General features: G+C 37.6%; 1 protein-coding gene across 3 annotated transcripts in view; it reads left to right on the forward strand.

Annotated features, from left to right (window-relative positions):
* The window catches only part of kcnq1.1 (potassium voltage-gated channel, KQT-like subfamily, member 1.1), a 343893-nt gene that overhangs the window by 128970 nt on the left and 187698 nt on the right, over window positions 1-27225 (forward strand). The window contains exon 15 of one of the 3 annotated variants that reach the window (XM_066701067.1): window positions 26376-26708. The exons of the other annotated variants lie outside the window; for them this stretch is intronic. Coding sequence (XP_066557164.1) covers window positions 26376-26439 — 64 coding nt within the window. The 3' untranslated portion in view covers window positions 26440-26708. Of the gene's footprint in view, window positions 1-26375; window positions 26709-27225 lie in introns of those variants that run through there. 3 annotated transcript variants of the gene reach the window in all.

Raw genomic sequence — 27225 nt, forward strand, 5'->3', positions numbered from 1 at the left:
GGGACATTGTGCTGCGAAGACGCCAATGTATCTTTTTCTGCTTCTTTTTGAAGTTTCATATATCAAACTTAATGAAGGGATATCGTTCAAGACTGTTTGTAGTGGAAGTTAAGAGAATCAAATTGATTAAAAAACTTGAATGTCTTTTAATGTACAAAATACTTTTTATTTTGTTTCTTATTGTTGTTCTGTTTCCAAAATAAGTTTGGATGTGACTTAAAGAATGCTCTGAAAATGTGAAATACAACTTGGTTATTTTAACTTTTTTTCTTATTTATTTTTTCTGTTGAGAACACCCACAAATACTAGAAAATGTATCAAATTAGAATCAGTAGTGTTTATAGTTTCCCGTGATATCTTTAGTTTTGAAAGTTTAAAATCAAAATAATTTATCAAATCACATCTCTGCACTACTGTGTTATTCTTTTAAAGTGGAAAGATAACCTTTCTCAGCAGTCGTTAGCATCACGTGTATCTGTTACTGTTTAAAAGCAGCTTCTGTGGTAAGCGGAGTTTAATGTTTTCCTTCAGACATGCCAAGCATGTGGGAACTGATCTGAATTGTACTCGATTTCCACTGACAAACTGCAGTGCATTAATGTGGAGACATGGCATATGGTAGAATGATGGGTTTCTCTAATCATGAGACTCAACAATTGTCTGACATTAGTAGTATTGTGTGCACTTGGAAAACTGAATGCTGGCTAGTTGCAGGGTTAAGTACAGGCAAACCTTCTTTTCGCTGTTGATGCAAACAAAATGGGTGGATGAAAGACACATAGGTAACACATCTATCCACCTCTTCATTGTTGAATGGTTAACTGTCAAATTGTTTATCAGCAGCACACCTAGAATAGAATTCCAGTAGTTACTAGTAAGTTCAGATTAGAAATCTAAAGACCATCAGATTTGAACATACTGTATCCTAACCATTATTTGCTGCATAATTGTCTTGGGAATGCTTTTCATAAGAATAATAACACAAAATAATTGCAGACAGCTGTTTCCTTTCAAAATTCTCTAAACCTGCTTTATCCTAATTTCTTGTCTGTTTGAGTAAACTGTTGATGTTGTTTTTGTAACCACCATACCATCCCCTTATTTTTTGTTTTGTTAAAGTGAACTTATTGTTAACTATATTTTAGAACTAGACAATAAAGTCCAGTTTATATATTTATTTTTCAATCATGTAATTTACATTGTTTTCCTTTTAGCCAGATATGAAATACCTAGTTTAACTTTTATCACAGCATGTTCAACCAGGCCTATCCTCCAGTCTTTATGTAGCCATTTTCCTCCTTTCCAACACATAATCTTTCCAGCTATATCCCCTGTTGAGTAGTTGTTACTATACTGGTTTATCTAGTCTCCTCAGCCATTCCAGTTGTAGCATTCTCTGGTTTTACACACCAGATCTGCAATTTGACTGTGTAGCAGGGCTCACTGTATCTATGAGTGCACCATCTCCCAACGTACAAGAGTATAGGAACCAGTCTTTTGGCACAAGGGCTTGTTGCTCATTTGGGGTTTTGTAGATCTGGCACTGAAGGTGTGGCTGGGATGGCATTTTGAATCCAAAGTTTTGATGACATGTAATGCACCAGAAGCCTCCCTGAACCATTCCCCATCCCTAATGAAGTGCAGACACCAGGTCATTGGGGTTTCTGGTGATCTATTTCTTTCTTTATTCTCCTCTTGAAATTGTCTCAAGGCCTGCTACTATAAAGTATGCTGATTAACGGTCAACAGTATTTCACTCCTGGAGGTGCCAACTGGCAGTTGCTTATTCACTCGACTTTATTGTTGCCTTTACATTTAAAAGCTGTTGAAAATATCAGTCTCTTCTTGCTATGCCGCTCTCAGCCCTCTGTTTTGCAAACATGATTATTCCTCCTTTAAATAACATAAGCAATTTGTTATAAGAAATCTTCGAAACTACAGTGCCTTGCAAAAGTATTCATCCCCCTTGGCGTTTTTCCTATTTTGTTGCATTACAACCTGTAATTTAAATTCATTTTTATTTGGATTTCATGTAATGGACATACACAAAATAGTCCAAATTGGTGAAGGACACAGAGATTGCTAATTGAACCCAGACTTCAGTAACTATATTCAGTGACTATGCCTCAAGTGACTGACTGATTGCCAGCAGAATTGGGCAGAATGATTTTGGCTGGGTATGACCTCATACTATGTACTATGTCCTTCACTATGAAAAATGTGTGTGTCGTGAAAAATATAAGCCCCATGATCATGATCACCGTGTGTTGCATTCCAAATGTCACTGTGTACTGTTAAGGAATAAGAAAACAAATGTTGATTTCTTCTCCTTTGATTTTACTCTTAATATCTTCAATGCAGTACCTCTGGCACAGCAAAGTGTATTTCTATAAAGTTTTTCTCACTGTTGACTCTTTTTATTTTATCTCAGGGGAGAGGGGGAGATGGAGTGACCTTCAGAACAAATAACTTTGGGATCTTTATCTCATCTGCAGTATTAGGGATTTTTGGTTTTGTTTTAGTGACTTGATGGCTTGAGTTTTGTGTTGTTTTCTGATGAAAGATTTGGTTTTCTTGTTTTTAGTCCAAGGTGTAAGAATTTACTGGAAGACAATTTCAAATAAACACAAAAGTAATAAATAAAGGGAGACGGTAACAGACTGGCTAAGTCGCTATAAAAAATATAAAAATAAAATGTCAATTACATTCTTTTTAGCTAAAGGTAATTTTTAAACTTCCAAATCTTTTAAAAAGTGAAAATAGTTTTATCACTTCATAAACTTAATTATTATTATGTCAGGTTAAGGTTTGAGAACACTGTAATTGTGCTCAGGTTTGGGGATTAAATATTTTCACAGTGAGATGATGCCATACATCACTATAAACACATAGCTTCAACCTTGCAATCCGTGCATCATTAAATCAACAACACATGTCCACTGTTCAAACCACATATGATTCAATCTTTGGGGCCTAGCACCATTCCACTGACCTCAACAAACCCATGTTTTCTCTCGCTCAGGTCCGCAGGGAACTTAATGACCTCATAATTTTTTCCCACAAACTTTATCAGTATTATTTTCATCATACTAGTTAATTATATCAATAGTAGTCTTTTATATTATTATATTTATATATGCATATATATATATTATATATACTGGTATTTCACATATGTACAGTTCTCAAGAATTATGAGTCTTTGTGTCCTATAAATAAACTGTCTGCTTAACACTGTGAAAATCTGTGAGCAGGTTAATTGACTCTTCTTTGGTGTGTTTATTTGTTTCACTAAAAATGAAGCAGAGGGATATATACAGTGAGGGGAAAAAAGTATTTGATCCCCTGCTGATTTTGTACGTTTGCCCACTGACAAATAAATGATCAGTCTATAATTTTAATGGTAGGTGTATTTTAACAGTGAGAGACAGAATAACAACAAAAAAATCCAGAAAAACACATTTCAAAAAAGTTATAAATTAATTTGCATGTTAATGAGTGAAATAAGTATTTGATCCCCTATCAATCAGCAAGATTTCTGGCTCCCAGGTGTCTTTTATACAGGTAACGAGCTGAGATTAGGAGCACTCTCTTAAAGGGAGTGCTCCTAATCTCAGCTTGTTACCTGTATAAAAGACACTTGTCCACAGAAGCAATCAATCAATCAGATTCCAAACTCTCCACCATGGCCAAGACCAAAGAGCTGTCCAAGGATGTCAGGGACAAGATTGTAGACCTACACAAGGCTGGAATGGGCTACAAGACCATCACCAAGCAGCTTGGTGAGAAGGTGACAACAGTTGGTGCTATTATTCGCAAATGGAAGAAACACAAAATAACTGTCAGTCTCCCTCGGTCTGGGGCTCCATGCAAGATCTCACCTCGTGGAGTTTCAATGATCATGAGAAAGGTGAGGAATTAGCCCAGAACTACACGGGAGGATCTTGTTAATGATCTCAAGGCAGCTGGGACCATAGTCACCAAGAAAACAATTGGTAACACACTACGCCGTGAAGGACTGAAATCCTGCAGCGCCCGCAAGGTCCCCCTGCTCAAGAAAGCACATGTACAGGCCCGTCTGAAGTTTGCCAATGAACATCTGAATGATTCAGAGGAGAACTGGGTGAAAGTGTTGTGGTCAGATGAGACCAAAATCGAGCTCTTTGGCATCAACTCAACTCGCCGTGTTTGGAGGAGGAGGAATGCTGCCTATGACCCCAAGAACACCATCCTCACCGTCAAACATGGAGGTGGAAACATTATGCTTTGGGGGTGTTTTTCTGCTAAGGGGACAGGACAACTGCACCGCATCAAAGGGACGATGGACGGGGCCATGTACCGTCAAATCTTGGGTGAGAACCTCCTTCCCTCAGCCAGGGCATTGAAAATGGGTCGTGGATGGGTATTCCAGCATGACAATGACCCAAAACACACAGCCAAGGCAACAAAGGAGTGGCTCAAGAAGAAGCACATTAAGGTCCTGGAGTGGCCTAGCCAGTCTCCAGACCTTAATCCCATAGAAAATCTGTGGAAGGAGCTGAAGGTTCGAGTTGCCAAACATCAGCCTCAAAACCTTTATGACTTGGAGAGGATCTGCAAAGAGGAGTGGGACAAAATCCCTCCTGAGATGTGTGCAAACCTGGTGGCCAACTACAAGAAACGTCTGACCTCTGTGATTGCCAACAAGGGTTTTGCCACCAAGTACTAAGTCGAAAGGGTCAAATACTTATTTCCCTCATTAACATGCAAATCAATTTATAACTTTTTTGAAATGCGTTTTTCTGGATTTTTTTGTTGTTATTCTGTCTCTCACTGTTAAAATACACCTACCATTAAAATTATAGACTGATCATTTCTTTGTCAGTGGGCAAACATACAAAATCAGCAGGGGATCAAATACTTTTTTCCCTCACTGTGTGTGTATATATATATATATATATATATATATATATAATATATATGGTTTGTATCAAGGCTGCTAAACTCATTAGAGATCCAGATGTTTGCATTAAATGGAAGTGGGCTATGAAACTTGTTGGCAGGCTGAATGTGGACACACTTTGTAATTTCCCAATCCAAGGATCACTCTACATTAGAGGTGCTAACAAGCCAAGTCTCGTTCCCACCCACTGTTAACCCTTCTGCTTCTGTCTAGCTACATTGGTACCATCCCTGTGGATACACTGTCACTTTATGTATCCTGTCTACTGCTGATGCAAATCCCTGCTGGCAAAAGTGAGCATGCATCCAGTCAGCAGCATCTAGTATCTTGGCCTTATGATGCATCCAGGATAGGAAATTCATCTTGATTCATTTGGCTTCTGCTCTTTGACACAATACATGTCTTGACACACATTGTCATGTGGGAGGACTTTATGACTAAACACGTTGATTTACAAACAGAATAAATGTAAGTCCTCTGAAGTACAAAGTGTTTCTATTGCCTTCAAATGGATGTCAATGTAACTGAGCATGGGTAGGAATATGGCTTCCATGTCATATTGTTTCTGAACGCATAGAGATGTTCTGATTATAAGAAGGGCACCCACAGGCAGTTTAGTTTTTAATGGTGAGTTGGGATAATTTGTCTGTAGCTCTGGAAAATATGACATTTCTAACAAGGACAACACATTCTGGTTACCCTACTTGGTATAGTGGATGGAGGCACTCCGGGAGAGAACATGACTGAAGGGAGAACTAGGATGGGAGAATGTAAAGTAATATGGACTAGATAAGCATTTTTTTAATTTCCCACTACTAATATCAGGTTTCTGTGTTTAGCACTCCTTGTTGTCATCTTTTCTCATGGTTAATAACAGGAGTCTTTCAACTTGCTCTCTTTCATTTGTGTATTTAAACTCATTATATTACAGAGCTATTTTAAAATAATTTCCTTTCCCTTCACAAGAAAGTGGTATATCAAATGTTCTCTTACTCTTCTGCCTATTTCATTGAGTGTCCTGCATGATGCCAAAAGTCGAGCTAACTGTTGGTAGTGTGTTTTTGTTGTACCAAAGCTCCCTTTCCATGTATATATGTGTGTATATATATCGATTGTTTTTATGCAGATTTGCCTTGTCCTTTTCTTTTCCATTTTGTGGGCACCTGTTATGGACTTGATTTAACTCTCTTCCATATATTTCTACATAAATCACTCTGCAGTGTCCGATTGTCATCTAGCATTCATTGCTGGCCAGCTGAATAGATATATTCTACTATATCCATTTCCTCAGAAATTCTGGTAAAGAAAGAATAAAAGGCTGATTATATTATATTGATCCCAACACCCCATTATCATTGAGGCTGCTTTATTTTCAGGCTGAAGGCTGTTGTTTTGTATCTAACTGTTTACAGTGGCCAAGATTTTCTTCACAGCTCTTTATGTTTCTTGTTTGCTCAGTGCTGGCTTGAGTGTGCTCATAAAACGTCCTGTAAAGAAACAGTGTTGGCTTTCAAACAGGACTCCATGCTGCTTATTGCCTCTACAACTTGGCGCGGCCAATAAGCGGGGTTAATGTTGCATTTTGGTTTGCTTGGCAAACTAACTTTTTAAGACAAAGACCTGAAACCCTCATTAAAGGTGGGGCGAAATGCAAAGAACAGCTTGTGCTTTACAAAAGACATATTTTGACCCAGTTCAAACCCTAGAAAACAAACAAATCCTCCTAATTTATTGTCCACAAATATCTATCTGTATGTGGAGTTGTCATACTAAAATAGGCCACTCCTAGGTTATGAGTATTTATTTAATGGGCGAAGTGTTTTAAACTGTTCTCGACATAAACAAATATATTTGTTGTCTAGGAGGCTGTAATAACATAACATAAAAAAGGCAACAAATATTCTTAAAAATAAAATAAAAACATACACCTATGGATGAAACTTATCAGTTCCAAAATGGTTTCTTATTGTTTGTAACAATTATATCAACAGGATCCATTTTTTTATTTTTGTGATTATTTTTTTCAAGCAAAACTAATTTTAATATAGAATAATAAATGCCTTGAAATGGTCCTCCTCAAAGACTTAGACACTATACTACCAAAAATAATGGGACCTTCTTCTGTCAACAATACATTGTATCAGAGGTAGTGTTGTGTTGTGTAGAGGTCAGGTTTTGTGAAGGTAAAAATGACTACCAGACAGCATTGTCATATTCTGGACAACAGCTTACTGCTTTCTGTGGATGGAATTTAATGAGTTTACTACCAGCACTTTGTCACAGTCCGACCTCAACCCCACAGAGCACTTTTAGGATGATGTGGAATGAGTAATCAGGAATGCTCTGCACAGACTTCTATTGACTAGTCATGTGAAAGCGTGTAATCTTCTGCCAAAATCTCAAAGGGTTTGCAAGCGTCATGAAGGCTATGCTTTTAGTTTATTATCCCTCAAAAAGTGGGGTTGTAATTTTTTTTTTTTTTTTAAATCAGAGATTACAACATTTTTTTAAGCAATGCAAATGTAATTTTCTGTGCAGCCTCTTGGAAATTCACAATGAAACATATTTATTAAAATTATAAAATTATTGAAATGTAAAATGCATAGAATTTAATTAATTGTTCATGGCAATGAGCTGTAATGTCCTCTTTGTTTTAGTTACACCAACCTTGATGTAATGTATACAGACTGTAAGAGGGCTTTGAAAAACACTTTTTAAACTGGGAGTATATAAAATAGAAACTGATTGATTATAGTTATGTACTTTTAATTCAAATTCCTTTTTTTTAATGGCTGTATTGAGAGTACAATTTAAAGTTACAAAAGCCCTCTGAAGCAATTTGTTCCTCTCTTGTCTAAGCTTGAGGCTGATGGGACATCCAGATAATAAATAGCTGTATGTTTGTGCACAGTTTCCCGCTAAAACTACAGCTCCTAACCCTCCCCCCGCCCCCCTCCTCATGACTGCCTTTCTCTGAGCTTTTTTTTTTTAAATTTTATTTTTATCTGCTCTGACCTTTAACCTTGGCCTGTTGACTCAAGAGACTAAAGAAACAAAAACTAGTCCGCGTGCCTGCAGCTGAAATAGCTTTAAAACTCGGGACTGAAAAAAGCAGCGACAATGCAAGTGGTCCGACTGAAAAGCTTTTTTACATTCTCATTTAGATCATCCATTCTCTGCTATTGGAGCTCTTCAGTGATGGGCCTGTGCTTGAGAGGGGAAAAAATAAAACAAATAAAAAGAGGATGATTTTCTAATTTTAAATATGTAATTATGCCCAACCTACACATTTATGTGTTCTTTATCAGGTAAAAAAAAATCTTGGAGAAACACAAGCAAATATTTTTTATGATTTGGAAACTCCTTAAAACATGATTTTTGTGTGGTTGTTTGCTTGATTAAGTGTGTTTAGAAAGAAATAAGGGAAGTGTAGTAGAATGTAAAAAAAAAAAAATGAAGTAAAATCCACTGATTATAGAATATTACAGTACATTATTAGTCAATATATTAAAATAAGAAAAAAAAATGACATTCCCTGCATTGTTTTTATTTATCGTATTTCTTCCCGCTTTGAGATTCATGTGTTGGATGCATTTTGAAGCTAATAGTAATCTTCAGTCATTTTGGAGGTTGATAACACAGCTACTTGGCAGCTGAACCTCTTGCTCTGAGGCTTGTTATGAATCTAAACTACAACACAGTGATCATCTTTCATCTTACTTAAGTTATTGTTTTGTCAAAAGACTTATAGGTGAATTCGCTGCATAAAAAATGGCTTGCTCTCAGAGTGTTTTAAATACACTGATACCCATGTATATGCACAGAGCTTAATGCAGCAGAAGTCATTGTTCCAAAATAACAATAACAATGATCCACAAATTCCTTTTTTTTTTGTGAGCAATTGGAGAGGGGGATATCCTAAATAAACAATAAACCATTTTATCTTTCAATAAAACTGTTAGGCCAACTGAAAAAATAGCAAGCTGTAAAATTATACTGCAGGTCATTATGTTATCCATCTTCCTAGTGGTTTCTGCTGGTTATAGTGATTACTGATGTACAACATACAGTTATTAAGGTAATCGTTTCCTTACAGCAGTGGTAGTGTCTGTTGGGTGTTATTTACAAGCAAAATGAGTCACCTGAAGTGTCTTTTGCAAAATAACACCACAAGTCTAAAAGACAAATTACATGGAAAATATTTGTGGCCTTGTTGTGTTCAAATGGTGCCAGTGCATCATCTGTCAAACTCTGCCATATTAAATTGAGAATCCTGTAACTGCCCAGTTTTTCGATGGCATTGAAATGGTATTGGTTCTACACACGTCTGTTTTCTAAACATTAGCCTTCTGCATGACTGTATGAGTCAGGCCCCTGCATTATTCACAAGGTCAAGTTACAAATGTTTTGCCGCTGTGCCACTAATATGACTAGGCTCTGTTTGTTTTAGTTTTTTTGACATAACGAAGACTACAGAGAAAGGATGAAAATAAGTCTGTATGAAACTAATGAAACTCAGCACTTTTAACATAAGTGTCCCATTCAGAGGAGAAATATACAGAAGGTTGTATTTTAATGTCATCTTTTTGAACTTGTCTAATGTTCCTGACCAATGGAATAAAATAATACTGCAACATGTTTGGTAATGTGATGTATTCACCCAAGAGGCTTCCCTTCATTGTTGACATGGCATTCATTTTGGAAGCACTCCTTTAAAGTCTGTGGATGTTTACCAGCTGTGTTGTGGTGTCTCAATCTACGTATTAAGGAATGTTACTCAAGAAAGATTATTTTAATGTTATTTTGGATCATGAACACAGGCAACTCAGTTCATTGTGAATGGTTTATAAATGTGTAATTGTTTCAGTGTTGTTTTTTTATGGCAACTTAAAGGAATTAGTCTGGCTCTCAAACTTAATTTTCACATCAGCACTGACATTGTACACTATCGTTCAAAAGTTTGGGGTCACTTAGAAATGTCCTTGTTTTCCATGAAATCATACATGAAATGAGTTTGAATAGGAAATACAGCAAAATGAATAGGAAATACAGTCATTGACAAGGTTAGAAATAATGATTTTTAATTGAAATAATAGTGTCCTTCAAACTTTGCATTAATCAAAGAATCCTCCATTTGCAGCAATTATAGCCTTGCAGACCTTTGGCATTCTAGTTGTCAATTTGTTGAGGTAATCTGAAGAGATTTCACCCCATGCTTCCTGAAGCACCTCCCACAAGTTGGATTGGCTTGATGGGCACTTCTTACATACCATACAGTCAAACTGCTCCCACAACAGCTCAATAGGGTAGAGATGCGGTGACTGTGCTGACCGCTCCAATATAGACAGAATACCAGCTGACTGCTTCATCCCTAAATAGTTCTTGCATATTTTGGAGCTGTGCTTTGGGTCATTGTCCTGTTGCAGGAGGAAACTGGCTCCAATCAAGTGCCATCCACAGGGTATGGCATGGCATTGCAAAATGGAGTGATAGTCTTCCTTCTTCAAGATCAGATGGCAGATGGCATCAAGCACTCCTCCAGCATCTTTTGATTTGGTCTGTGTCTCATGAATGTTCTTTGTGATCCAAACACCTCAAACTGTCCATAAGACTTTTTTCCAATCTTCCTCTGTCCAATGTCTGTGTTGCTTTGCCCATCTTAATCTTTTCTTTTTATTGGCCAGTCTGAGAGGCTTTTTCATTGCAACTCTGCATAGAAGGCCCGCATCCCGGAGTCACCTCTTCACTGTTGACGTTGAGACTGGTGTTTTGCGGTACTATTTAATGAAGCTGCCAGTTGAGGACCTGTGAGGTGCCTGTTTGTCAAACTAGACACTGTAATGTATTTGTCCTCTTGCTCAGTTGTGCACCGGGGCCTCCCACGCCTGTTTCTATTCTGGTTAGAGCCAGTTTGCGCTGTTCTGTGACAGAAGTAGCACACAGCGTTGTACAAGATCTTCAGTTTCTTGGCAATTTCTCGCATGCAATAGCCTTCATTTCTCAGAACAAGAATAGACTGACGTGTTTAAAAAAAAAAGTTATTTGTTTCTGGCCATTTTGAGCCTCTACTCTAACCCAAAATTGCTGATACTCCAGATACTCAACAAAGTCTAAAGAAGGCCAGTTTTATTGCTTCTTTAATCAGCACAACAGTTTTCAGCTGTGCTAACATAATTTGCAAAAGGGTTTTCTAATGATCAATTAGCCTTTTAAAATGATAATCTTGGATTAGCAAACACAACGTGCCAGTGGAACACAGGACTGATGGTTGCTGATAATGGGTCTCTATATGCCTATGTAGATATTCCATTACAAATCAGCAGTTTCCAGCTACAATAGTCATTTACATTAACAATGTCTACACTATTTCTGATCAATTTGATGTTATTTTAATGGACAAAAAAATTGCTTTTCTTTCGAAAACAAGGACATTTCTAAGTGACCCCAAACTTTTGAACGGTAGTGTATATCAGCCCCCGACCCCTTTGGGAAGAAGTGATGGTTTCTGAGTAGACGTCTGCACACTGATTTTCACAGACGCATTCAGAAGAAACGGAAAACTGTGTGTGTGTATATATACAAAGATCAGCGATAACATGGAGGAAGGTGGCCTGGTCTGATGAATCACGAGTTCAAGGTGTTGACTTGGGCTTCAAATTCCCCAGATATATATATATATATATATATAGATAGATAGATATATATATACACTCACCTAAAGGATTATTAGGAACACCATACTAATACTGTGTTTGACCCCCTTTCGCCTTCAGAACTGCCTTAATTCTACGTGGCATTGATTCAACAAGGTGCTGAAAGCATTCTTTAGAAATGTTGGCCCATATTGATAGGATAGCATCTTGCAGTTGATGGAGATTTGTGGGATGCACATCCAGGGCACGAAGCTCCCGTTCCACCACATCCCAAAGATGCTCTATTGGGTTGAGATTGAGACTGTGGGGGCCAGTTTAGTACAGTGAACTCATTGTCATGTTCAAGAAACCAATTTGAAATGATTCGACCTTTGTGACATGGTGCATTATCCTGCTGGAAGTAGCCATCAGAGGATGGGTACATGGTGGTCATAAAGGGATGGACATGGTCAGAAACAATGCTCAGGTAGGCCGTGGCATTTAAACGATGCCCAATTGGCACTAAGGGGCCTAAAGTGTGCCAAGAAAACATCCCCCACACCATTACACCACCACCACCAGCCTGCACAGTGGTAACAAGGCATAATGGATCCATGTTCTCATTCTGTTTACGCCAAATTCTGACTCTACCATCTGAATGTCTCAACAGAAATCGAGACTCATCAGACCAGGCAACATTTTTCCAGTCTTCAACTGTCCAATTTTGGTGAGCTTGTGCAAATTGTAGCCCCTTTTTCCTATTTGTAGTGGAGATGAGTGGTACCCGGTGGGGTCTTCTGCTGTTGTAGCCCATCCGCCTCAAGGTTGTACGTGTTGTGGCTTCACAAATGCTTTGCTGCATACCTCGGTTGTAACGAGTGGTTATTTCAGTCAAAGTTGCTCTTCTATCAGCTTGATTAAGTCAGCCCATTCTCCTCTGACCTCTAGCATCAACAAGGCATTTTCGCCCACAGGACTGCCGCATACTGGATGTTTTTCCCTTTTCACACCATTCTTTGTAAACCCTAGAAATGGTTGTGCGTGAAAATCCCAGTAACTGAGCAGATTGTGAAATACTCAGACCGGCCCGTCTGGCACCAACAACCATGCCACGCTCAAAATTGCTTAAATCACCTTTCTTTCCCATTCAGACATTCAGTTTGGAGTTCAGGAGATTGTCTTGACCAGGACCACACCCCTAAATGCATTGAAGCAACTGCCATGTGATTGGTTGGTTAGATAATTGCATTAATGAGAAATTGAACAGGTGTTCCTAATAATCCTTTAGGTGAGTGTATATATATATATATATATATACACCGATCAGCCATAACATTATGACCACTGACAGGTGAAGTGAATAACACTGATAATCTCGTTATTATGGCACCTGTCAGTGGGTGGCATATATTAGGCAGCAAGTGAACATTTTGTCCTCAAAGTTGATGTGTTAGAAGCAGGAAAAATGGCAAGCGTAAGGATCTGAGCGACTTTGACAAGGGCCAAATTGTGATGGCTAGACGACTGGGTCAGAGCATCTCCAAAACTGCAGCTCTTGTGGGGTGTTCCCGGTCTGCAGTGGTCAGTACCTATCAAAAGTGTTCCAAGGAAGGAAAAGCAGTGAACCGGTGACAGGGTCATGGGCGGCCAAGGCTCATTGATGCATGTGGGGAGCGAAGGCTGGCCCGTGTGGTTCGATCCAACAGACAAGCTAGTGTAGCTCAAATTGCTGAAAAAGTTAATACTGGTTCTGATAGAAAGGTGTCAGAACACACAGTGCATCGCAGTTTGTTGCGTATGGGGCGGCGTAGCCGCAGACCAGTCAGGGTGCCCATGCTGACCTCTGTCCACTGCCGAAAGCACCTACAATGGGCACGTGAACATCAGAACTGGACCACGGAGCAATGGAAGAAGGTGGCCTGGTCTGATGAATCACGAGTTCAAGGTGTTGACTTGGCCTCCAAATTCCCCAGATCTCAATCCAATCGAGCATCTGTGGGATGTCCTGGACAAACAAGTCTGATCCATGGAGGCCCCACCTCGCAACTTACAGGACTTAAAGGATCTGCTGCTAATGTCTTGGTGCCAGATACCACAGCACACCTTCAGAGGTCTAGTGGAGTCCATGCCTCGACGGGTCAGGGCTGTTTTGACGGCAAAAGTGGGACCTACAAGATATTAGGCAGGTGGTCATAATGTTATGGCTGATCAGTGTGTATATACACATATTATTCCTTCTCTTTTTACTATGTTGGCATTAAGATGTATCCCTATTTTACATTAGTTGTTAAAAATTTAATATATTGCATAAATTAGTCAGCCCAAAATAAAGTGAAAAACAAATACATATTCAGGTTTAGCTTTTTCAGGACAATTCAGAATTTTTGCTTCACTCCGTTTGTATGCCATTTTAGCTTCAGATTAATATATATTTCTCAAAGTTATTTTCAGAAAACCAAAAGCAAAGGGCCTTGGAGATGAGAGAGCTTGAGAGAGCCTCAGTCAGGGTACAATTTTACTAGCTGTTTTGAATCGTCTGTGAATTTTGATCAGGTCACTGCTAAAAACCTGCAACATAAGCTTCACATTCCCTATTAGAGTACGACAGTAACAGTGCATTTTATTATAATAAAGCCTGTAATTTCACTTTACTAAAGAAGATTGGACTGTATGATTCTGGTATTTTCTGTACGTCAGAAAATGCATAAAACGGTAGGAAACATGGAAGGAAAAAGATAGCTACATTTATTTTAATCAGAAGTGGGTGATTTGTCTGGAATTCTTAGTAAATTACCATATCTGAGATGGGGAGAGCATAAATCTGGGATTGTGTTCTATGTAAATGTAATCGTGTTTCTGCAGATAGCCTCTTAGGGAGTAGCTCACTCCACACTGTTCACTGAATATTTATACACTTTTTTGTACTGCCAAAGGAATTTCCATAATGGGCACGTTCAAACTCTCTGTGTAATTTTCTGTGAAATTATAATGCCAGGGCTGTATGTTTGCATTGAATAGAATCGCTCAAGGCTTGGTAAAACCTTCCTTCAGATACTCTGGCGTTCCCCAGTAGTGTGTGTCTTCGAGGACTTTGTTTTGCGTAAAGCCACAGAGTGCCCTTATATGGATGGTGTTACTTTTGTGTGAGATAATGTCAAAGCGTCTTGTTGTCACCCTTTGTCATTCAAATTGGCACTCCTACAGGAAGGGATACAACTCCACAGTGTACAATCCTTTGCATTGCTCCCACTGAGATTTCATGCCACATGATGTTCGCTACAGTAAGGCATGCTGCCAATTTAACAGTTGCAGTGCCCACACTTGACCTGGCATCCTTTAGTCACCCTAGAGTTGATGACTTATGATTCTGGATGAATATACATATATATAAAAACTTCCTCTTAGAAAAACAATGCACTCTTTCCTTGAGTTTAATGGTGTGGCACAAATCTGAACACATTTAATTGAATACACTAGTTCAAGGAAAAGCTGCTATATTTTATATTTAAGAACTTAACATTCTTCTATCAAGGCATGACAAGACCAGTCTCATTCATTCTGGTGGCTCCATGTGTCTTCACTTTACTGTGCTGTCCCTGGGCCTAGGATTTGTTTCATTGACTGTTTCATCGTTCTTTATGCTCCTTCTTTTTCTGAGTAAACTATCTATTTCACTACAACATATGTTAATGGGTGGGGGGGGGGGCTGCAAAATACAGAATACAGATCTGAAATCGTGTCTGGGTGGGTTTGTGGGTTTTTATACATATTTTCAGAAAACAAGTTTAACACTTTGTCCTTTAGAAAATAAATAAGTAAAATAACACCTTGTAAGCTGAGACAACCAGAGTCATTTTAATTAATGACCTACACCTAATCTGAACCATGGTCAGCTGTAGGAAAAGCTACTCAGTGTAGTAAATGAGCCAACCTCTCAACATTGTTCGAAAGTCAGGCTTAAAGGCTACATTTTCATGACTTATTGATTCTCAACATCCAATCTCTTATTTTGAGAAGGGGCTCGGGCAATCAAAACCAGATATATTGAAATACAGTTTCTGCTGTATAAAAGTATATAAATATCTGTTACATTTAAAAAAAAATCATATTTGAATTCCAGAAAGTGAAGGTTACTGAGAACTGCTTAGACTGAAGTTAAAAAACAAAACAACCCACAGATTTTGCCCCCCAAAATGCCTTATTTAGGGTTACATCCAAAATATCCTAATATAACTATTTCTAAACAAGAACAAGATGGTCGTGTTATAAAACATGATTACTATACCCCATGAAGCCTAGTCAGAGGTTACTAGTTTTTGCCCTGCACTCTGCACCAAGATTGCAGATTTTCTTTTCATTTCTGACATACATTGAAGTGCCAGTCAGTTTAGAGCACAGCTCTGTTCGTCTATAGATTTGGATAAGTGGTTTGATCAACAAAAATGCCAATTGCAGGATATTGTCATAATTATCTGAAATGAGAAATCAATTAATCCAGGGTTGCTCAGTTTTATTCCTGAAAGGCCATAATCCTGCAGGTTTTATAAGTGCCTTTAAATTGCCAACAGTTTTAGAAGGGGGGAAGCTCTTAAGCTGGCCCAATGAAGGCAATAATGAGTTGAATGGAAAAACTAGAACTTGAATGGAGCTCAGGTAAAATTAGACATAGAAAACACCACCGTCCGTCAGGAACAGAGGAGGAGAGAAGGAAATATCTAATGCTGAAATTTATAGAAGAAATAACCTGATGCTCAAGGGTCATTTGACAAAGTAGGCCCTGATTGGCGTTGGTTGTAGGCCCTGATTGGTGAGTGTGACTGTAGTGATTATTTAGGCTACACAGATGGATTTGATCTTTTTTTAATTAATGTATGTATTATTTAATAATAATAATAATAATAATAATAATAATAATAATAATAATAATAATAATAATAATATTTATCTTACTTGCATATGTATTAAATAAGTCAGACTTAACATTAGTTAGTCCCCTGTATCTGAGATGATCAGTTCATGCTGGATACAAAAGAGCAAAAGCCAGGACTATCAACACCTGCAGCCCTGCAGTAGAGGGACTGCTAATGTATAGCTGCACAAGACAATCCAGATGTTCCTCTTCACAGAGCTCACTCAACACACCTGTCCCTGTGGACTCTGTCTCCCGAGGCCATGTTTGTTGTGCTGTTCATGTTATCTGCTATACAACCTTCTTGGAAACAATGAAGAAAAAACTAAAATCAGTTATCCCAAGGCAAAGATATTTTGATCGCCCACACCCCTCCTCACCCCTGTAAACTAAATTGGCCACCTGTATTTTGTTTTTCTTTCTTCGTGCAAATAGATTCCACTTCTGGAGGTGGATGGAATTTGCGTGAGGAGTCTGGAACAAAAGATCAGATTTCTCCAGGTCTTGTGAAAGGCAAATGAAAGTCTGCTGAACAAAAACTTTAGTTTGGATGTCTTGCTCAGCAGAAGAATGAAGAATTGGAACCTTCAGTTCAATTTGAAATGTGTAATTAGATGTATATAGGCAAAATATCAGTTCAAGTAGAAGTTAAGGATCTGGGGAAACTGTCTTATAGGTTTATAAGCTCACAGAACACACCGGGTCTTGATATAATTTTATTTTTAATATTGGATTCTGAATCCTTTGAGACCGGGGTAACAATCCTTTACACCATTTTTCACAGCATGAACTTGACTTAGTTTCTCCGGCCATCTTCACATCGCATCACCTCACTGAAGATTTTCTCATGTAACGCAGGTCGCAAGACAAAACTGTGAAGGTTTTAATTTTCCTGACCAATCTTGACATAACAAAAAGGTTCTTTTAACGAATTATTATGACCCATACAGATAGTTATGAGGGTCACAAAGAAAAAACCTGTGCGTGCCTTTTAGCGTCCCACACTAGCATTCTTAACGTGTGTACTACTGTAGAAAAATGCCCAAGTGGGTGTGCAAAGCTTACAAAGAAAACAGTTGGCTGAAAAGATTAATTTATACGTCGAGAAGAGAAACAGTCTTCTACCGCAGGGTCATTGCTGACGAGAGAGGGTAGCTATTCTACTGTCGAGACAAGGGCTTATTGTGTCCTTCCCAGTAAACGTAAACAATAGGCTGATTGACAAGTGCGTACAGCTCCGAGACTGGTTAGAGTGTTTTCCAATGGCAGCTTTGTTAGCAACACTCTTATTGTAAGAAACAATTATTGCGCTGCTGGCAAGAGATGACATTTCTTTAAGAGTTTAACTGTTGTTGCACAAGAGGCACTGATGCCTAGGAGTGGGGGATTGCCACAGTATTTATCTGGTTTCATTTATTTGTTTATTCATTTTTTATTTTTTTGTTCTTTTCCCTGAGTTTCCATGCTTTTCAAATTTCTCCAGTACAAGCTCTGCTCTACTTTTTCCTATCTCCAAATAACTAAAACACCGAAAAATTGTACCCCACTTTTTCTTTATGTATGGGATGTCCGAATTCCAGTATACTTGTTTGTTGCTAAATAACAGCGACACAAATTGAATTATTATTTTTGTTCTATAGTTCATTTGCAGACTTTTTAGTGGGTTATATAATATACTCCAATACAAATTGTATTTTGGAGAATAACATGTTGTCCCTTGTCTTATACATACCATCAGCAAAATAAATGGAAAAATATAAAATATCATTATCGTGGTGGCAAGGATTAAAAAAAAAATCCTCTACTGACCATTTTTTACACCAAGTTTTTACAACATTATTTCTGTGCAAATCAAGAATTATGTGCTCCTCGCCCACCCAGCTTAGGTCTCTAATAAACATTATGGGTAACTGCAAGTGACACTTTGGGCTGGTTTCACAGACCCAGATTAGCACTAGTCTTGGACTACTTAATGTTATTGTAGGTTCATTAGTCCGAAACTAATGCTAAACAGTCTGTGAACAGCCCAACAGTTTGTGTTTTGAACCAAACTCAGATTTTGATTCAGTGGCTTGTATTACCCTTATTTTGGTATTCAGTGGTCCACTTGGGATTTTATGTGAAATCACGTCTAGGCCAGGTTTATTCCAGATTAGAGCTGGGTTTAAAACTGTACCGAATTTCAGATGGAATACCATTTCAAGAGATCTGCCCTTCAACAGTCAACTTGTGGATAACGCCAAAATATGAAGTTGCCGTCCTCACTGATTTATTATATTGCTCCTGCCCAGTCATAGTGTAAACTGATTTGTGTTGCTAAAAGTGCCACTACGCGTAGTAATATATTAAGCTGAAAATGTATTAATCAGTACCCTTTGGTATATTATTACTAATGACATGCAGATGTTTTGTATCATGTTATCCAATTGAATAATCATATAATTTGGTTTTAAATATCACTTAGGGCAGCTGCTGGAGGGAGAATGCAGCATTTATTTAGCTTAATATTGTTCCCCTTATGGAGCTATCTGCTGCTGAATGCTTGACATGTCCGTAACTGTACCTTGTACCTGGACACCTTAGAGAAAAGGACATAATTTCAAGACGTTTAAAACCATTCTACATACAAACACATGATTTATATTTTTAATTGCATCCTGATTTGTATTATTATTATTATTATTATTATTATTATACAGTTCTATTATTTTTTGTATTTGTCTTTCCTCAGTGGAGAAATCTAAAGTCACCCTACAGTTGCTAAATTTAATTTACTTTAGGCTGTTGTTGGAAAAAATCAGATCAGGCACTTATATTGTTTAGTGATTTTTATGGGGAAATGAATAACACAGCATGATGACTCCACAAAACTGGCACACTTCATTTGCTGGGTGAATCACACAGTATTTTCCTAAATCCCCTCCAACCCCCCACCCTTAATAAAGTTAATTGAGCTTTTAAATATCCCTCAACTGCAGGAAAACTGATTTACCAGAAAAGTGTGATATTAATGCATCCAAATGTGTTTCCTAGTATAATAATAATAATAATATTATTATTATTATTATTATTACTATTATTAATAATAATAATAATAATAATAATAAAATGACGTGTTTGTGCATGTGTGTATATATATATGTATATATAGTTAATACATACAGTGAGGGAAAAAAGTATTTGATCACCTGCTGATTTTGTACGTTTGCCCACTGACAAATAAATGATCAGTCTATAATTTTAATGTTAGGTGTATTTTAATAGTGAGAGACAGAATAACAATAAAAAAAACAGAAAAACGCATTTCAAAAAAGTTATACATTGATTTGCATGTTAATAAGTGAAATAAGTATTTGATCCCCTATCAATCAGCAAGATTTCTGGCTCCCAGGTGTCTTTTATACAGGTAACGAGCTGAGATTAGGAGCACTCTCTTAAAGGGAGTGCTCCTAATCTCAGCTCGTTACCTGTATAAAAGACACCTGTCCACAGAAGCAATCAATCAATCAGATTCCAAACTCTCCACGATGGCCAAGACCAAAGAGCTGTCCAAGGATGTCAGGAACAAGATTGTAGACCTACACAAGGCTGGAATGGGCTACAAGACCATCGCCAAGCAGCTTGGTGAGAAGGTGACAGCAGTTGGTGCGATTATTCGCAAATGGAAAAAACACAAAATAACTGTCAGTCTCCCTCGGTCTGGGGCTCCATGCAAGATCTCACCTCGTGGAGTTTCAATGATCATGAGAACGGTGAGGAATCAGCCCAGAACTACACGGGAGGATCTTGTTAATGATCTCAAGGCAGCTGGGACCATAGTCACCAAGAAAACAATTGGTAACACACTACGCCGTGATGGACTGGAATCCTGCAGCGACCGCAAGGTCCCCCTGCTCAAGAAAGCACATGTACAGGCCCGTCTGAAGTTTGCCAATGAACATCTGAATGATTCAGAGGAGAACTGGGTGAAAGTGTTGTGGTCAGATGAGACCAAAATCGAGCTCTTTGGCATCAACTCAACTCACCGTGTTTGGAGGAGGAGGAATGACCCCAAGAACACCATCCCCACCGTCAAACATGGAGGTGGAAACATTATGCTTTGGGGGTGTTTTTCTGCTAAGGGGACAGGACAACTGCACCGCATCAAAGGGACGATGGACGGGTCCATGTACCGTCAAATCTTGGGTGAGAACTTCCTTCCCTCAGCCAGGGCATTGAAAATGGGTCGTGGATGGGGATTCCAGCATGACAATGACCCAAAACACACAGCCAAGGCAACAAAGGACTGGCTGAAGAAGAAGCACATTAAGGTCCTGGAGTGGCCTAGCCAGTCTCCAGACCTTAATCCCATAGAAAAGCTGTGGAGGGAGCTGAAGGTTCGAGTTGCCAAATGTCAGCCTCGAAACCTTAATGACTTGGAGAGGATCTGCAAAGAGGAGTGGGACAAAATCCCTCCTGAGATGTGTGCAAACCTGGTGGCCAACTACAAGAAACGTCTGACCTCTGTGATTGCCAACAAGGGTTTTGCCACCAAGTACTAAGTCGAAGGGGTCAAATACTTATTTCCCTCATTAACATGCAAATCAATTTATAACTTTTTTGAAATGCGTTTTTCTGGATTTTTTTGTTGTTATTCTGTCTCTCACTGTTAAAATACACCTACCATTAAAATTATAGACTGATCATTTCTTTGTCAGTGGGCAAACATACAAAATCAGCAGGGGATCAAATACTTTTTTCCCTCACTGTATATATGTGTATGTGTGTGTGTATATATATATATATATATATATATATATATATAGGTATATAGGTATATATGTATATATGTGTATATATATATATATGTGTATGTATATATATGTATATATATAAAAATATATGTGTGTATATATATGTATATATATATATATATATATATATATATGTATATAAATAAAAATACATTTTAAATATTTTGAACTACAAATGTAAAGGCAAATAATGTAAAAAACTAAAATGAAAAACAAAAAAAAACTAACATACTGACAAGCTTAAAATGAAATACACTGTATTTTGTCCTGTCATAACTTCCCTTTTAGGAATTGAAATGAGGTAAAATTACTTTAAATTAAATATTTGTGTGTCTTACTCGATTATCACATCCATTTACCATAAGTAAACTTAAGTGTAAACTGAACTGTAGGAGAAAAGCAATCTCAAGAAACAAATAATACCAACCAATACAATGTGTCACATCAGGTTAATTAATAAATACAATTGTTCTACTCACAGCATTCATCTTTCCAAATGTATGAAAAGGGTATTTTTTTATTTATCTATTTAGGGATTTTTTTTCCCTCTGATCACTTTCATTTGGGGACCTCTCAATTCAAGAGCTCCAGATCTTTGCACATTGAATATCCTCTCAAATGGTTTCATGTGAATTTGCCGTTTTTTTATATATTGGGTTCTGCTTAAGGAAAGAAACACAAATAAATAAATAAGATTGTCTATGATCTGTATTCAGTTGTTCTATGCCCTAAGGGGGAGTTAATTTTGTGGTACTACAAACAGTGCTGTTTACAAGGCCCATCCCAGCAGGTTTACAAAGACACTATATTGATTGTAAGTAAGGCATGTACACGATTGAAAGCCGAATGTCCTATACCTGTCAGCCACGTTTTCATAACAATCTGCACATACATTTTACATTTCTCAAGGACTCCCTAACGAAGTATTGCATGACTTTATAAGAGTTCAACTGTTTTTGTTTTTTCTTAGGTGGAACCTGCATTCACAAACTAATTTAGTAGTGTATTAAGAGTTAAATGTTACCATTTTGCAGCAAATGGGCTAAATCATGGTACCATTGAGGCCATGCCATATTAAGAAAAATTACATCAAAGCAGGCAGTTTTGACTTAATAGAGTGTGTGTTCTATGCAATAAGCAGAAGAATAGGCTTTCTAATATGCCATGTTAGCTTTGGTGTTTAAAAGGATTTCAGCGTCATGCCAGGATTGCAAGTACAAGCCTCTTTATCCTGCTTGTTACTTCTTTTTTTTTTTTCTTCCTTAACAGTAATTGCATTTAGTTACAGTGCGTCTGAACTAATAAATTAAATGAAGCATGAACCCAAACACGCAGAGAAACTAGATTAAAAACTGCCGGAGCTCTGACAAAAAGACTCATATTCAGCAAAAATGTCTCTCCCATTTATTGTATTAAAAAAAAGAAAAAAAGAAGAAAAAAAAAAAAGAAAATACAACTGGATTTACCAGCAGTGGAATGGGTCTGGACTAGTTGCCATTCACAGAAGATGGAGGTTTTTTTCCCATTATCTCTATAGCCTAGCCGTTAAGGACAATTTAATTACATATATCAATACTGGCACTTAATACTGCTGTTTAGCAGAACTAAAGGAAGATGTCTAGAAGAGTTAACTGGTTCTCCTTTATCAGGCAGATGCCCTATTTCAGGATTACTGTTTTTCCCATTTGATAAGATATGAGCTCTTCTCAACCCTAGGCCAGTCTCTCGAGCTGTCGGAGGAGTGCCGGTGGTCTGTGCTGTCCAGTCTGGAGGGTTCAAAGTGTCTGAGTTCCTGTTCACTTCATTGTCAGTCGCAGACACTTGTGATATCACATGGGAGGCTAAAATGTTGTCCTGCAGCACTTATACAACCTACATTGATGCACAGCACGCATGGGAGGTTGTCATAACCAACACAGTCCCCCTCCTGTACCGTACTACAGTATCACACAAGGTTTCTTTTCAGTGACCCACAGAAGGGGGTGTGCTATTTAAACCAGCAGATTTCCTCGAAGAGATCACTGACATACTGGGTCGTACAATTGATCTTACTCGATCATAGTGATTGTTCTTGATTTGGGTTTGCTACTTTCATTTAAAGAAAAGAAAAGAAAGGAAAACTTGATTCCCTTATTAAAATCATGTGTACTGGGCACAGTCCGCTTATCCAAGATCTGTTATTTTGTCAGGTTAGGTTGAATAAGCTGTTTGGTTACATAGTCAATTTGACATTTTAAATGTTTTAACTTGACATTATATAAACATTATGTACAGTATCAGTCTATTATATACACTTCTGTAGTAAACCATACTCACACCTTTGTTAATCAGCAGTTAAAACATATTTTTTTAATTTTCTGTGATTTACCTGTGATTGTTCAACACTGATTTGCCTGAAAAAACTGTACGAATTTAAATTCAGTTAAAACAGGGTGTGTGCAGCTGCTACGCCCTAAACATCTACAACTATAAATATTGATATATACAAATATGACATGGATACAGAGAATGTTCTGACCATAATTTGTAGTCTAACTGATTAAGTCGTTTTATGGTAAGTAAAATAATAACACTGGTGTTTAACCCTCATTGGGAATTAAAGTCAGTGGGGAATATCTTTTTGTACAGTAGATTGGGAGTTTTCTGAGGAGGAATTAATAGGGATATTTAATACCCCTTTCAAAAGAAAGAGGCCTCGCTTTCATGTCAGGTTTCATATCAGGGTATTAATTAAAAGAAAAAAAAAGCTTAGACTTCCTTCTGAGGGCTCCATCCAGACTGGCAATCCTGAAGCAGAGAAGTCAGGGAAAGGCTGTGGCTCCGGGGTCCCCCATCCCCCTCCCTGTCTTTCAAGATGAAAGTGAAGCAGAGCCCTGGAGAGAGGCACAAAGCCCAAAAAGCTGTTTTTTGTGATAATCTGTCTTTAAAACTCGGGGGATGAGACCAACTGAGGTGAAGCCGTACCAGGGGGACCTGTTGTCTCCCAATACCACAATCCTGCATCATCCAAGACAATTTTTTTTTTGGTTTCGTTCATCTCTCTGAAGAGGGAAACTGAAAAGCCCAGCTTCGCAAAGTTAAAAGGGTTCATGGCGGGACTCCCCCCTCCCCCTCTGTGGCGCTTTTGTAGTGAAGTTGCTAATAAACCATTGCCTGGCGGGAGAGCTATCTTGACTTCTTATTTAATCTCAACAGCCCATTTGATTCATCTATGAGGTATTTACCACTGGTCCCCCTTTGTTCTGTCCGGGTTTTTTTTGTGTGTGTGTAAATTGCTAAAGCCCCCAGTTAGGTTTATTAATGTTTCACCCAGAGGATCCTCTTTCATTCGTATTGGACATTTTTCGACTCATTAAGATTAAGTGAATGGATGTTTTAATTAATGATTTATGACATCCCTTGAAGAGAAATGGAGAAGAGAAGAAAAATAAAAAAATAACTCCCTTCCCTTGATTTTCTTCGTCCAATTGCCGTCTTTTGTCTCCCAGTGGAGGGCTGTTAAATGTGAGGCAGTGACTCTTGTCGGCTTAAACAAATAAAATAGGACGCTGCTTAGTGTCTGCTAGCATCTTGGCTAATTAAGAGTGTTTAAAAAATGTCCTTGGTTCACAAAGGGATTGCGTGTTGCCTGTCATTTGAGATTAGGAACAAGAAGGAGGTAACTGTACATTTTCTGGGATGATGAAGCAGTGTTTGGGTGTTCTGAAATGAAATCACACAATAAAGAAACAAAATAAATAAGTAAACAAATGCCCATTCATTTTCTATATATTTCTTACCTGTTTTTGTTTTACAAATGTATTATTTCTGCAGAGGATGTATTATTATTAATAATAATAATAAAGAAAAACTGCTTTTTCGAGAAAAATAAATAAAATACAATTTACCAAATTAATTCTTGAATTGCATTTAGCTCTAGGGAAGGCCCCCGTTTGTTTTGAAATGTACTACATGTAGTTAAAACAGGGTCCAAGGTAAACAGGGTAATTTAAACTTAAAAAAAAAAAATCCACCTGTGGGAAGGGAAAGAAATCATAACTTTCAATACACCTTCAGAAATGACAGTGTTATTGAAGAGGAATAAATAAAAAGCCAGTGAGGTCCACATATTTACAACACGCCTGACTGAGAGGACTCCAATTGTATACGTCTTGTTTAAAGAGCGTGTTTTCCTTTTAAACAGCAGGGGAGGATATAGAAAACATGATGAAGTGATAAATCTTGTTTAGAAAACAACTGGGTCGACTTAAAGCAAAGTGGTGCAGTTTGGAGTGAATAGATACAGGCCACTTAAGGTGATTTTTCCAATTAATCTTTCTTAAATGGAAAACGTACTTTTTTTCATTTGTTTTACTATCCCCTAAAGTGGCTTTGTCTTTTAAATCAGTGGCATTGTGTGTTGTGACTTTTGACACCACACATTGCTACTTAACTCTCAGTGATGTTTAGAAGGATACTCAGGAACTGTTCAAATTATAGACACCCAAAGCCATATCATACTTTCATAATGTCAGTCGCTTAAAAATTCAGATGCATTCAGATAATGAGCTAATCTAACCATGGCATAATTGGCAAAGGATGGGTCTTTTTCAGGTATTATCATTGAAATATTTCAATTTTAATTAACTTTTTTTCCACATGTAACTTTGTAACTCATTTTCAGATTAAAAATAGATAATGCAATTAACAGGAAAACAGAATAAACACACACAAAAACTAAAACATACATTTCAAATGATATCCTAAATGTTGAAATGTTTTTGGAGTGAATGCTTTTTAATGGAATGGTCTGTCCTTAGTAGATATTCCATATTACTGGATCTCCACATGTTTAAGAATTAAAACACTATGAAAGACTTTGGTCTGCCTCAAGACGTCTCTTATTTGTAATGATATCCATTTTTAATTATACTTGAATTGGGACGATATATTTTCAGGAGGAAAGTTAGGATCCCTGGTCTCACAGATATAGTCTAAATGATTATGTAGTTGCATCTCATCTATTGTAAATTAAATGTTTCGTAGCATTTGAATTGCACCAAAATGCTATAATTTTTCAAGAATAATTAATTGTCCTCCTATTTCTCTTTGTCTGTCAGCCCTTCTCCATTAGAAGTCTACAATGCCCCAGTGATATACACTTTCAATAAGGAAGCCTACTGACGTCTTAACTGACTCCTACTACGTATGTAACATATGGGTACAAGACTCATATTTTAATATGGAAATCATTTTTTTGAAGGAATCATTTTGTATTGATTCAATGGTCTGCAGCTCCTAGCAGAGAGGAGTAATGAATGACTGGACTGTACTGGAAGTGAACAGTAGGCGTAACGGGGTGTATTAGCATCCTGGGCCCTCCACGCCACACATGACAGAGCTCATTGAGTAGTGATGGATTATAAAGTTTCTTTGTTTCAGCCTATTGTATAATTAAACAAGATTCCCACCCTCTCCAGTGCTTTGTTCCTCTGTAGAAGTGTGTGCTATGAACAATGCGTCGAGGGGCGACATCATGTGGGTAACTAATATTATTTAAATCCACATATTTCCACATCTGTGAACCTCTGTCTGAATTTCCTTTTCTTTATGCTTTATCTCTCCATGTTCTTTCTGTGTTCAGTGTTTCGTGTTCCTATAGTTTTTACTTTTTCTTCTAGTTAACTGTTAATATGTTAACACCATAAACCATTTTGTATTTTCCTACCCCCCAACTCCTTAAACTCTGGAATTAAAACCTTGCTCAAAAGAAGCATCTCCAGAAGGGAAAGAGATTGTCCCTCTTTTTTGCATTTTGTTAATATGCAGGATCCCATTAGAGAAATTAATAGGATTGTGCTAATTGTTCATTATTTTGTTGTTGTTTTGTTTCGTTTCTTGGCTTCACACATTTACTGATTTCTTCACGGGATATCTACTATATAATTAAATTAGCACTGTCTCTCCATG

The sequence above is a fragment of the Amia ocellicauda genome, chromosome 4 (genome assembly GCF_036373705.1).
Source record: "Amia ocellicauda isolate fAmiCal2 chromosome 4, fAmiCal2.hap1, whole genome shotgun sequence".
NCBI lineage: Eukaryota > Metazoa > Chordata > Actinopteri > Amiiformes > Amiidae > Amia > Amia ocellicauda.